The 12,396-nt window shown below is 37.0% G+C and overlaps 1 protein-coding gene across 1 annotated transcript; it reads right to left on the bottom strand.

The window, feature by feature from the left end:
* Positions 1–337: 337 nt before the first annotated feature.
* On the bottom strand, positions 338–10,978 carry LOC113543381 (HERV-H LTR-associating protein 1). The gene is made up of 11 exons (XM_053227756.1): positions 10,771–10,978; positions 10,309–10,353; positions 10,028–10,108; positions 8,334–8,417; positions 8,135–8,218; positions 7,952–8,035; positions 7,419–7,475; positions 7,009–7,246; positions 2,559–2,783; positions 2,315–2,397; positions 338–588 (listed from the first exon to the last, which is right to left on the bottom strand). Exons 1-11 carry the CDS (start codon positions 10,850–10,852, stop codon positions 545–547), a joined length of 1,107 nt encoding a protein of 368 aa, XP_053083731.1. The 5' UTR covers positions 10,853–10,978; the 3' UTR covers positions 338–544.
* Between the last annotated feature and the right edge of the window lie 1,418 nt (positions 10,979–12,396).

Genomic DNA, 12,396 nt, shown 5'->3' with positions numbered 1-12,396 from the left:
GCAAAACAGGGTAAGTGCAACAGGCTTAAATAGGGGTAACGTTATACCACAGACCTGACAAGAGACCAGCCTAGCTAGCTAAAGTTTGCAAGCAGGTTACCTAATAACCTGCTAGTTTAAATAGGTTATTCCATTCTGTGAACGTTGGTTGGCTTTAACTTACAAATCAAAACCAACTAGATATTCAGTCTAGGCAAACACACAATATTATAATAATTAGTTATCAAAGTTGGCTAGCTAGCTACTCAGAAAAGCTGAAATAGAAATTAGTGCTTTAATGAACACATTCAAATTTATTTAACAAGTATATTGGGCAATAAATGACTTATAAAAGCAGCATAATTGTAAAACTGCAGTGGTGATTTTAATGGTTATATACTGCTACCAATATGTAGTACTGCAAAAATACAGTTTCGCACACTGCTCTCTCTCTCTCTCTCTCTCTCTCTCTCTCTCTCTCATTTTCTCTTCCTTTCAGAGGTGAAAGAGTTCAGGGATTTGGTCTGTTGCTCGGTAACAGTCTTGCAGGAACATCATGCTCTTCTCACATTTTAACACACATCTTTGCCAGGCACTTCTGCTTCAGACCTGTGCAAGTATGAAAGAGAGAGATTAATTAGATTAAATTCATTATTTAAAGTGGTTTCTAAAATCTGATTGAAGCTTCCTGTATTTTACACTGTATTATCTCATCCTCAGAACACACAATGACAATCATGTTCTATCGTATTGAGTTACAGCTGACATACACATACACACACACACACCATCTAAACTGACCTTAGACATCATTAGTCATGCCTGGTGTTGTTTAATGAGAAATTCTCTGTGTCTCTCTCTCAGACACACAATTCTGTGTGCTCAGATTCCTACACATCTTAGAAAACTGAAATGCACCTAAGAAGTATTCTTAATATTCAAAGAAACTAATTGAAGGAGATGGCAAAAAAGAGGAGAGGCTTAATTACCTTTGTCTCATAATCTGTTGCGCTGCAGCAGGTATTTGCTACACTGTAATGCCCAAACTATTGCAGATTTCTGTCCACTATGATTACCCTTTTTTGTGATACTGTGCCTGTGTTTTTGGTATCTAGACTAGTAGATTTTATTCAGACAGTAAATCTTTTCATTGTAATGGATGTTTTGAAAAACATTAGCTATGTGAATGTGTGTCACCTCTTTATGCAGATGCTGTGTGTTTGTAGATATGGCTTATCATAAAGCACTCATAGAGCACTATAGCAAGTTGTGTTTTTGAACCTGCAGGGATTTGCAAAATTTAGACAGTCCTTTAAAAGAAATGATAATGTCCACAAATGTGATGGCTCTCTTACAGACTGCCATATGGCTCTTATTTTTGGATGTACATATCTATGTCTTGAAACTGCTTTTGCATTTTGAATAGAAGCTTTTTATTTGTATCAACTTTTTATGTCCCAGCATTGCATGTTAAAAGCTAATTTGGATAATCAAAAGTATGGTATATAAAAGTATACCTAGAATTTTACAAAATGCGATTAGAAAACAAAAACAAGAGAAAAATAGTTTGAAAGAATTTTGTTTTGATTTGTTTTGTTTTATGTTGAGACGAATGGGCAAAAACATATTATATCATAAGTGAGAGATTATAAAAGCTGTTCAAAGCATATGAAAGAGATTGGCGCCAGCTAGACAGGCAAAGGGTGGGCTTTAACATTATTAACAATATCACATTCAGAATGCGATGCAAAGTTTTAAACAGACACCATTTAAATTTTTTTTCCACAATATTTTAACATACACTCCCCATGCACTTTAATAGGAACACCTGTACACCTGCTCATTTATGCAGTTCTCCAATCAGCCATTTATCTGGCAGCAGCATAATGCATAAAATCATGCATTTATATGTCAGGAGCTTCAGTTAATGTTCACATCAAACATCAGTTGTTGGTGCCAGACAGGCTGGTTTGAGTATTTCAGAAACTGCTGAGGCACATCTAATAGCACTGAATTAGAAAAAGAAAAAAAATCACCTGGTCTTTTCCAGTCTTCAACTGTCCAGTTTGGGTGAGCCTGTGCAGGTGTTCCTAATAAAGTGGATGGTGAGTGTATATTTCACTATATGGGTTTTCTCTGAAATAAAAGCACTCTAAATTAAAACTATAAGTCACTAAAGTATCTTGTTCTTTTGTGGGACAGCAGTGAGATTTTAGTTTTCTTAAATTTCACCCTTCCTGAATCTTCAGGTGTTTTCAGGTGTTCAGTCTGCTGTTCTTTCATTTCATGCTACTGTTAGTTTGATTTTTTATTTAAATCTTTTTTTAGCACTTACTCTTGGAGAAGGTGACTCTTTTCACACGACTGCACACCTCCACTGTGTGCTTTTCATACCAAAAATGACTGTCTATGCAGTACCTAGAGAGAAAGGGAGAGAACTTATCAACATTCTCAGGTGTACAAATTGTTTGTGTTTGTGGCTCTACCCTTTGAGGCTGTATGAATGTATGATACTTCTGTGGAGAAGATTTGCAGTGTGCATTGTGCAAGTGTATGTGTGTGAGGTATATGCACGTTACCTCTGCAGACTAGTTTTCTGACTTAAACCTCTGCAAAGGCACAGGGAGAAAAACTTGCACAGCTCAAACACACATGGCTGCAGCTTAATTGTGCTGATTGTCGGACTGTTCGCACTCAGGGCCTCATCCAGAGTTTCTTTCTGGTCCTTTCTCTGACTTCCTCTATAGAAAAGCTCAGATCGCCATGGACAACCTGTCAGAACAGCACAGAATCTCCCATAGCAACAGAAATGTCAACCTTGTGCATATATTTAATCTCTTATTCTTGGCACGGACAAGGACATCAACAGTATAAAACAGAATTTTTCAACATTCTTCCTGCAGAGCTTCCACATTTTTGTGGCGTTTACCTCCAACCTTGTTTTTAAAAACGTTGCTTCCTTTGGTTCCAGACTTGGGAATAGCCCCAAGACTTGCAATTCCCAAAAACTTTTCTGTCTACGTATGTCTTTGACTTCCTGCTTCAGGGGATAATCTCACCTAGATTTTGTAGAGACATGCAGTTCCAAGAGCTGCAGCTGCAAACATAAAGACTGTTGTGTGCTCATTCCAAGGCAGCTATTTACAATATTATCATCCCAAACACTTGATTCTTCTTCTATCTGATGTCACCCTGAAGAGGATGTCTGGCTCCTTGTGTCTCAGGGAGTTTTCCCTTGCTACTGTCACCTCTGGCTTGCTCATTAAGTATCTAGACTTATATCTGGATTTCTGTAAAGCTGCTTTGTAAAAATGTCTATTCTTAAAAGTGCTGTCATAAAATTGAATTGAATTAAACTAAACATCATAGCTGCCTATTTTATAATGAATACTGCATGTTATGACCAAAATATCCATGGAAAACCAACAATGTGATGACCCCTGCTTTTAGCTCAGTGGTTTAACTAGAAGAGGCCATGCTTGTAACTAGAAGAGGCTTCTAATTCCAGGACTGTAAGAGAGAGCCTTTGTCCTTGAGCAAGATCCTTAAAAAATGGGATTGAGCTCTTCATTATTCCACCAGAAACAAGGTTAGTGACTGCGTGTGCACAATATATTCTTTAACCTGCTGAATTTAGGTCATGCCAGTGGAAATAGATTCTTTTTGCTTCAGAAGTCATTTTTAGTGTTATTTTTTAGTGTATGTTTAGAAAAGCTATGAAGTGCTTGTGCCCCCTTGTGGGCTCTTATAAAAATATTCATCTGGGGCTTCTCTCTCTTTATTTAGCTCTCTATTGCTCATTCTTGATCATCACACAGATATACACATGCGAACAAGCAACTGGGTTGTGACAGAAAGAGATAGAGAGAAAGAGATTGCATTTTTAATGTGCTTTTACACTTTTCTGACCCTGCCACTTAGACTTCTCTCCAGGGGTATCTGACAGCATTGCCGTGGGTACTATCACTACCACCATCCTGTCTGCACTCAAATCAGAGCAGCACTATGGAAGCAATCACATTCACCCCACCTGGGCACCGCTGAACTGGCACAGCTGTTGCTTTGAATTGGAGACCAAAGGCCAGTTCCATACATATAATTCAGCTGAGCTGGTACGTGAGGTCTTACTGAGAAAAGCTAAAACTGATTTATGTCTACCAATAATTAACTAGGTTTGTTTTTGTTGCAGATTACACTCAGAGTTCGGGTCAGGTTTAGGAGTTCGGGTCTATGAGTGATACAGATATTTAGTTATACTACTAATTTGTTGAATGTCCAAAATATACACAACTATGCCTGGTGCAGTATTGACCTGTCCCAGATGGTACTCTTCTGGTCCTCATTTGTGCATGACCGCAATTTCTACAAGGCCATAGGGTGTCCCATTTCTCCATTTGGGGGACAAAAACAGATGGTCTCTGGTGCTCATGGGTGCTGTACAAACTTAATGTGTTCTTTAAGACTGGTCTCTGACCACACATCTCCTGCAATTATTAGCAAGGACCAGTCACAGGACAGATTTGTTAAAAATACCTATGAAATGGCCTGAGACCCATAATTTGATTCTGTATGTTGACATATTTCCTGAAACAAGAATTTAATGTGAAGGTGTGGTGAAATGCTTGACTGATTTATACAAGAGCCAATAGCCACCAAGACACACTACACCTCCACTGAATAATAAACTTGACAATTGCTGAGCAAACTAGCTAAATATGAAGAACAGTGAAAGGTTTAACAAAGGCCTTTTTTCAACTATGGAGGATTTCATAACATCCATGGCTGTTGAATTTAATGAGGGCAATATCCTAGATGATAAGATGCCCTGTGTTTTTGGAGTTACGTGTTTGAGCCGTGGTCATCCGTCAGCCCTGATGGTGACAGTCATCACGAGAACATATCAGACCTCTGAAAGGTAGATAAATTACTCTTATGCTGTCCAGATAGTATATAAACACAGAATCACATTCTTGATCAGTCTGAGCAAGACATTACGGTATTGAACAGCCCCAAGTTGGTAAAACTTGGTGAAAATGTGTCTGTCACATAACCAAGAACTTGGAACAAAGGATAGTTGGAAAAGGTAACAGTGGGCAGGAAGATGCACAGCCAAAAATGCACCATGTTTGATAGTAACCAGCTGCTAGTGTAGAGCAAGACGTGCTCCTGGGGGCAGGACGGAAAGCTACAAACACAAGACTAATACAGGATGACTCATCAGAAAATCTGACAAACTATAAAATGAAAACAAGAATATGTGCAAAACTTTATTTTTTTTCTAGGTATACTATTGCATTATTGCATTACTATTGCACTATGGGACAGGTATAAACAGTGTTGCAACACTGTGTTGCAATTTTGATTTCAGTGGCACTTTAAAAGCAGAGAGAAACAAGGCGGATGCAGCAACATCAAAACCTACAACTAAAAAACATATTCAAATAAAGTGTCTTTCATCATTAAGTTTTTGTTATTAACAAAATTGTCATTGGGCAGGATTAAGGTTATGACTTATGTATGATTAATTGCTACTTTCATCTATAGATCATCACATCATTGGATATATTTGCTATTGCATACCTTATTTTGACATGCATCATTTGCATTTGTCTGTGTGAGCTTTCCGTTTTGTTGAACTGATAAAGTGACTATAAACCACATTCAATTCCAAGGGGAAAACTGCAAAATCTTAAATTTCATTGTTCAACGCATCCACAGAAGGAACAGACTGACACTGACTTCATAAATTCTCCACCCATATTGCTGAAAGTTAAGACACTGTGAAAGCAGTGCTCTATAAACAACAATAGACAACATCCTAAAAGGTTCTAAGGACTGTCCCAAATTCTCTATTACACCCTCATGCCACTGAGTACTTGCACACCTCAGTGAATTCATACAAGTTGTGTACTTGGAGGAGGAACACATGCTAGGACCTTAGGACACCATTTGGGACAGAACCTATAATAAATCAAATATGCTTGCCTGGTTTGTCAATGTGAGGGGTTCTGCTTGTAGCTGGACTGGATTGTGTTGCAGCAGTTTTCATAGGAATTGTTGTCGATGTTTCTGTTGCTGTATCAGCCATTGTTGGAACTGCTGAAGTCATGGAAACAGTGGGGTGTGCAGGTTGGCTGGTAGTTGTGGCTGGTCGTTCAGGTAAAACTGCAGTGCTTCTGGCTGGCGATGTTTGAGGTGATGTTGGAACAGTGTCTGATGTTGAGATGAGAACACTAACAGGCACTGTTATCATGGGAAATGTTGTAAGTGTAGTATTCAACCCAGCTGTCATTGACACAGCAGAAAGTACAGCTGTCATGTGATCAGGTGTAGTTGCAGTGGTGGTGGTTGCGGATGGAGAAGTCACAGAAACAGCAGGGTGCATGGTAGAGGATGTTGGGAAATCTGCTGATATGGCTGAGAATTTAGAGAACACTCAAACCTTAGCATTAGTCCCTTTTGTCTTTAGTAGCACTGCTACACTGACCTAGAAACCTAATCTGACATAAATTATAGGAATTGTCAAATTAGTAAAAAGCATTTTGATTAAATTTCAAATTAATTAAAAGAAAAGCTTTGAATGCATGCCTTTTATTAACCGTGAATATTCATGCATATTCATGATGGGGTCAATACGGTACATTTCTGAGAGCCCAAGATAAACAGACAGATAGAGGCAGTGACAGAGACAGAAAAATTTGCCTGTATATGGTTGAAATAAACAGTCAAACATACAAATATGTTTAAGACAGAACGGGGACAGAACCCAATATGGATGCATAGCTCAAACTAAAAATCATAAATAAATGATCTGTATAAATGCAAATAAACACATTTTGCAAAACACACAAATATGAAGGGATTATTACTAATGTGCACTTGTATATAATGAGGTGTAGTGACAGTTAGTGGCCACTTTATTAGGTATACCGTCTTTGTACCTAGACCCGTTAGTTGATTTATTAGATAAACCTAGCATATTGGTGCATTTTTAATGTATACAATAAATGACTGTAGCCCATTTGTTGCTAGTTTGTCAGGCCCCCTCTACCCCATCCATCAGTGGAAAGGAACTGGAAAGAAGTGGAAAGGGTAGTAACACTTACAGGGTAGTGTGTGTGTGTATGTGTGTGTGTGTGTGTGTGTGTGTGTGTGTGCGTGCGCGCATGTATGTGTGTGTCCAGCTTTGTACCTGTGTGTGTGTGCTCTATAATGGTCTGGTTGAACAGTGGAGGAACAGAATCCCACAGCTCGTTCTGTTCTTTGTCTAAACACACATCCACAGAGATAGATAGATAGAGAGAGAGAGAGAGAGAGAGAGAGAGAGAGAGAGAAAGATGATAATGTCCCATACTGAACTGTACACTGATCTGTAGACCTATGCACAGAACTGGATGTGTATTGAATGTGTGGGTATTTGTGTGGGTGGTATAGCTGACCTGTTTTTCCAGCCATTACACAGATGTAGATACAGTCTGAGCTCTTCATCTGGCCAACTGCATCAACAACAGGAAGGACTCAATGCAAGTACAGTAAATAAAATAAAGCCACAAGAGGTGAACTGCTGGGTCCAAGCAAATATCGCCTCCAGTGACAAGTTCTTGAAAAGTTACATAGAAAAATAAAGAGACCATAGATGAAAATACTTATCAAGTTCTGTGATGATAGCTCAACTATAATCATGTAAAACGTCTGCTTAAAGCTGATTGGCTGATGGCAACCAGGTTTTTTGAAGTAACCCAGTAATTATTAAAAATCCTCTTAAAAATCCTTAGATTACGTAGCATAGTAATGTAGTACACCAAATTTCAGCTTGATCTGACTTATGGTTCCTGAGAAATAGCTATTTGAACTTAACTCTGCTCCCTATCCCTGACCGAACATAAAGCAACATAAATACAAAGCTTTTCTTTTACAGGTGCTGGAAACTGATTACTGGCAAGTGTAAGTGTGTGTGTGTGTTCTACCTTACCTGAGAGAATAGAGCTAGATTTAAACAGCTCCTGCAGGTAGCTAGTTGAGTTCCCCATTACATCCAGCAATATGGCTGTAAAATCTAATCACACACACACAAATGTAAAAGCAGCCCAGTCATATCAAGCAAATTGTATAATGGATCTTAATATGATATAGTGTGTTTCATAACAGTATTAACCTGTGAGGTCATTGGTTTTGTTTGTCACACAGTAGCAGTATCTCAGGGGAAACATACCGGTCTCAATGTCCTGAAAACTAGAGACTACACACACACACACACACACACAGAATCAAACATGTCATGCAATAACTACACAAAAGCCTGTTCCTATTTCACCTCAGGATGAATACAAGCAGTCAGAGATGATTGCATTTACTGTTGTAGACCAGCAGGGTGATTTTGTGCAGTGCAAGAGAGCTGTGTGATGTCACACTCAGAACAGAGAGCAAATGCTCAGAACCTGCAAGAACAGACACACACACACACACACACACACACACACATATACATATATATAATTTAAATAGTATTTATGGAATATTTGTCATATATGGAGTTATTCACTTTTCCAGCAGCAAATAGTAGCATAAAGTGCTGTTTTATTCTCACTGTTTGCAACTAAGAGAATATCAATGTTACTGATTTCTCAAAACTATCAGTTAATGCTTGTTGTTGGACTGCCTTGGAATGTTAGCATTTTTGTTCATTTTCCTCCTTTTTGGCTACGAGAGCAACATAACAACAATGTTGGCTGACAAAAATTACCCAGCTTACCCTGGTCTATGACAATATGGTTTGGTATTAGCCTATAGGTATAGTGCTCATGCTGTGTGTCTGTGTGTGTTTATGTTTGCATGAATGTACAATAATGTTGGGCTATTTTGGGCCTTTATACACTATATGGCCAAAAGTATGTGGATACCTAACCGTCACACACATACATGGTTCTTCCCCAAACTGTTGCCACAAATTTTGAAGAAAACTGTTGTCTACATTGTCTCTGTATGCTGTAGCATTACAATTTCCCCTGGAACTAAGAGGCCCAAACCTGTTCCAGCATGACGATGCCCCTGTGCACAATGCGAGGTCCATAAAGACATGGTTTGCCAAAGTTGGAGTAGAAGAACTCAAGTGACCTGCACAGAGCCCTGACCTCAACCCCACTGAACACCTTTGGGATGAACTGGAACACTGACTACACACCAGGCCTCCTCACCCAACATCAGTTTGATCTGACTTATGGGTCCTGAGAAACAGCTATTTGAACTTAACTCTGCTCCCTATCCCTGAAGTTTGCAGACCTTCTCAGAACAATGTACTAAACATGTTTTTCAAGTTTTGTTTGAATGCATGCAACCAGTCTTGGCTTACAGCTATTTGAGTAAACCAAGCTCCAGCAGCAGCCACATTGTTTGCAGAAATTTCACTGTACACCTCATTTTACAAGAGCTATGCATGTTTTTATAAGCAAAAAAAAACATATTTTTTTTATAATGATTGAGGTTCACACTCTACTGAATAGTTTGACACCAAATTGTAGGACTAGTTTGCAAAAGTAAGTTTTGAATATTACAGATGTTAGTTCAAAATCTAAGTGGGCAGAGCTTGATAGTCAAATTGCAAATTGGTTTGGAATTAGCCAAGAAATTAGGGGTCCCAATATATGGCCTAACACATACAATGTTGTGCTATAACTGAACACCTTTGGGATGAACTACAATGCTGACTGCACCCCAGGCCTCCACGCCTGACATCAGTGCCCCACCACACCAATACTGTTGTGGCTGAATGTCAAGCTGACAAATCCCCACAGCCATGCTCCAAATATAGTGGAAAACCTTCCTAGAAGAGTGGAGGTTATTATAAAAGAAAAGGGGGACTAACTCTGAAATGAGCACAAAAGGGTGTGATGGTCAGGTGTCCATAAACTTTTGGCCACATAGGGTAATTCATATGTCATATGAATTGTTTATTCTGGGCTTGTAAGCTTACAGCTATTGTGTGTGTGTGTGTGTGTGTGTGTGTGTGTGTGTGTGTGTGTGTGTGGGTAGTGGGTGGTGGTGTTATTACCTGCATGTGAAGCATTAAGGAGTGTGTTTATTAATGGAGTCAGGTCAATGGAACCAGGGTCAATGTGTTCTACAGGAATTTCTGTGAGAAGCAATACAGCAATAATGGTTGTAATGCAAGCATTAATTTTTATAGTGCCTGTAATTTATTGTTTATTCATCTCCTAAGGAAATTATTGTTATTTTACTGAATTATGTATTTCATAAAGATTCCATACTGAAATACGAGGATTGATATAACTGAATGGTGCATCTGTAATTTTTTTTTCTGTAATCACATACCTGTTGAAGCTAGAATTTCTCTTTGCCACTGACTGTGTTTTGGTACTGGAAAAATATTTCAGTTAAAAATTAGGTATACTTTGCTTTTAAATTTAAACAGTTGAATCAGCGTATTCTCTTTCATCTTGTTTTTCATATTTTGGATGTTAAACACCATGGTAGTTTGCTAGAGTGATAAGATTGCATATGAGTATAATTATACTATTATATTTATTTTTATTATATATACTATTATAATGTATCAGTGATAAAACACAAACAACACTTGACCAGTTGAGATCCTTATTACAATATTGAGATCCCGTATAACCTTATAACAAACTATAATTTCATTATGAAATTCTGCACTTCAGAACAATAATTGCAATGCAGTATTATATGTATTATATTATATTATATTATATGTTAATTGAAGAAATAGTCAAATAATAATGCAACTGGTCACTGCCTTTAGTTACTTACCTGTTGTGCATATAGGCAGCAGAGTTACTATGGCAATGCTGATTCTCATGGTGACCCAATGATTTAGTTTAAATTTAGTCATCACTGCAAAACAAACATTAACCACACTCTTATAAAAAGGGTTTCATGTAACACCTTAAAGTGCTCTTTGATTCGTCCCTCTGGGAGAAAGCTTAAAGGTAGTTGTTTAGAACTCTACAATAGAGGCATTTTTCTTCTTTTAGAAAAAGTTCCAAGTAAAATCCCTTCAGAGCTAGAACCCTTAGCTATACAAAAAAAAAAAAAAAAAAAAAAACTTTAAAAATCATTTTGCATTTTGCACAGGTCCTACTACATATTAACCAGAAATATGATTAACATATATGATATAATAATGTGGTATAACTGTTTCTGCAAAACTAAAATGCAACTTAGTCATAGTCTAACCACACAGACAGAAACATATTTAGTTTTAGACCTTTAGCACAAGGGAAAGTGGGCTAATTAAAAATCTGTCAGTACAGCCTGCATATCTTGCAAGTCAACCAATTATGTCTGCTATATATACCAAGCAAATTTTCTGCTGATGACCTCTAGTCTGTTTTCACAAGTGACACTGTGAAAAGGCCATGCTGATAAACCAGAATTGTTTATTCTAGAGATGCTAATGTATAATGTATAATTATACCACCTGTAATTAATCTTACAAAAGAAAAATGAGACATAGAGAGATTTAAAATTACATCCCAGTTATTCAATATGAAGAAATCTTATTATAAAATTACAAAGGATTGTGTGGTTGATCATACAATTACAATTTGACTATTAAAGATTGCTAATTGATATTAATAAAACTAAGTTAAATTAACTTTAGATCATACTAGTATGAAAAGTTGTGCTGAGGATAACGCATGTTTCTTGCACTCAATTCCTATATATTGTGTCATACTTCTTTCTTACTAAGAATACTGATTATTCTTTAATAATCAATGTACTGCTCCTTATATGTACCATTTTTTCTTCTGTAGTCAAACCCATATTAAGGAATATAATGTACTTCTGTTATCAACCAGCTATCATTTTTCATTTGCATTCTTGCATTCATTTGTACAAAAATATTTAATTAAAATACTGCATCATTTCTTTCCAGCTCCTTTTTAACCTGTTGTCAGTGTATGAGTGTACATAATACTTTTTAAAAATGTTTTTAAATCAGACACTGTATTATAAAGATAGTGTAAGCTAACAGTGTATGTTAATAAGAAATTGCTTTCTTTGTACATTTTTCTGCTTGCAAACGTACCATCCTGTGGTAACGTCGACCTCAAAGCTGAACTGCCAAGTTATTGATACTACAGTTATAAATATTTAATTAGTTATTTTTTGTTATTGTTGCTATTTATTCATGACTATATGTCTCTTTACCCAGCACAATAAAGTGCTAGGTTTTGGCTCTAATTTAAATTTAAGTTTGGCTCCAATTTGTAGCTGATACTATTTATTTATTTGTTTATTTATTTATTCGTTATTTCCAGCTTATTTCCAACTTATTTCCAACTTAATTTTTTTTTAATTTCACCAACAAATAATAAATAAAACAATTCATTGAACATGGCACATAGTGAACCTTAAAAAAAATAAATCAAT

This window comes from Pangasianodon hypophthalmus, chromosome 21, assembly GCF_027358585.1.
Source record: "Pangasianodon hypophthalmus isolate fPanHyp1 chromosome 21, fPanHyp1.pri, whole genome shotgun sequence".
Lineage (NCBI taxonomy): Eukaryota > Metazoa > Chordata > Actinopteri > Siluriformes > Pangasiidae > Pangasianodon > Pangasianodon hypophthalmus.
Note: the sequence above shows the minus strand (reverse complement) of the source record. Positions and strands in the feature narration are given on the sequence as shown.

Excerpts from the sequence above, each read along its gene's own strand:
- LOC113543381 (XM_053227756.1), bottom strand. The coding sequence starts at position 10,852 with ATGACTAAATTTAAACTAAATCATTGGGTCACCATGAGAATCAGCATT. Across the intron at positions 10,109-10,308 it reads AGAAATTCTAGCTTCAACAG|AAATTCCTGTAGAACACATT; the intron begins GTATGTGATTAC and ends TGCTTCTCACAG. Across the intron at positions 8,418-10,027 it reads CCTTAATGCTTCACATGCAG|GTTCTGAGCATTTGCTCTCT; the intron begins GTAATAACACCA and ends CTGTTCTTGCAG.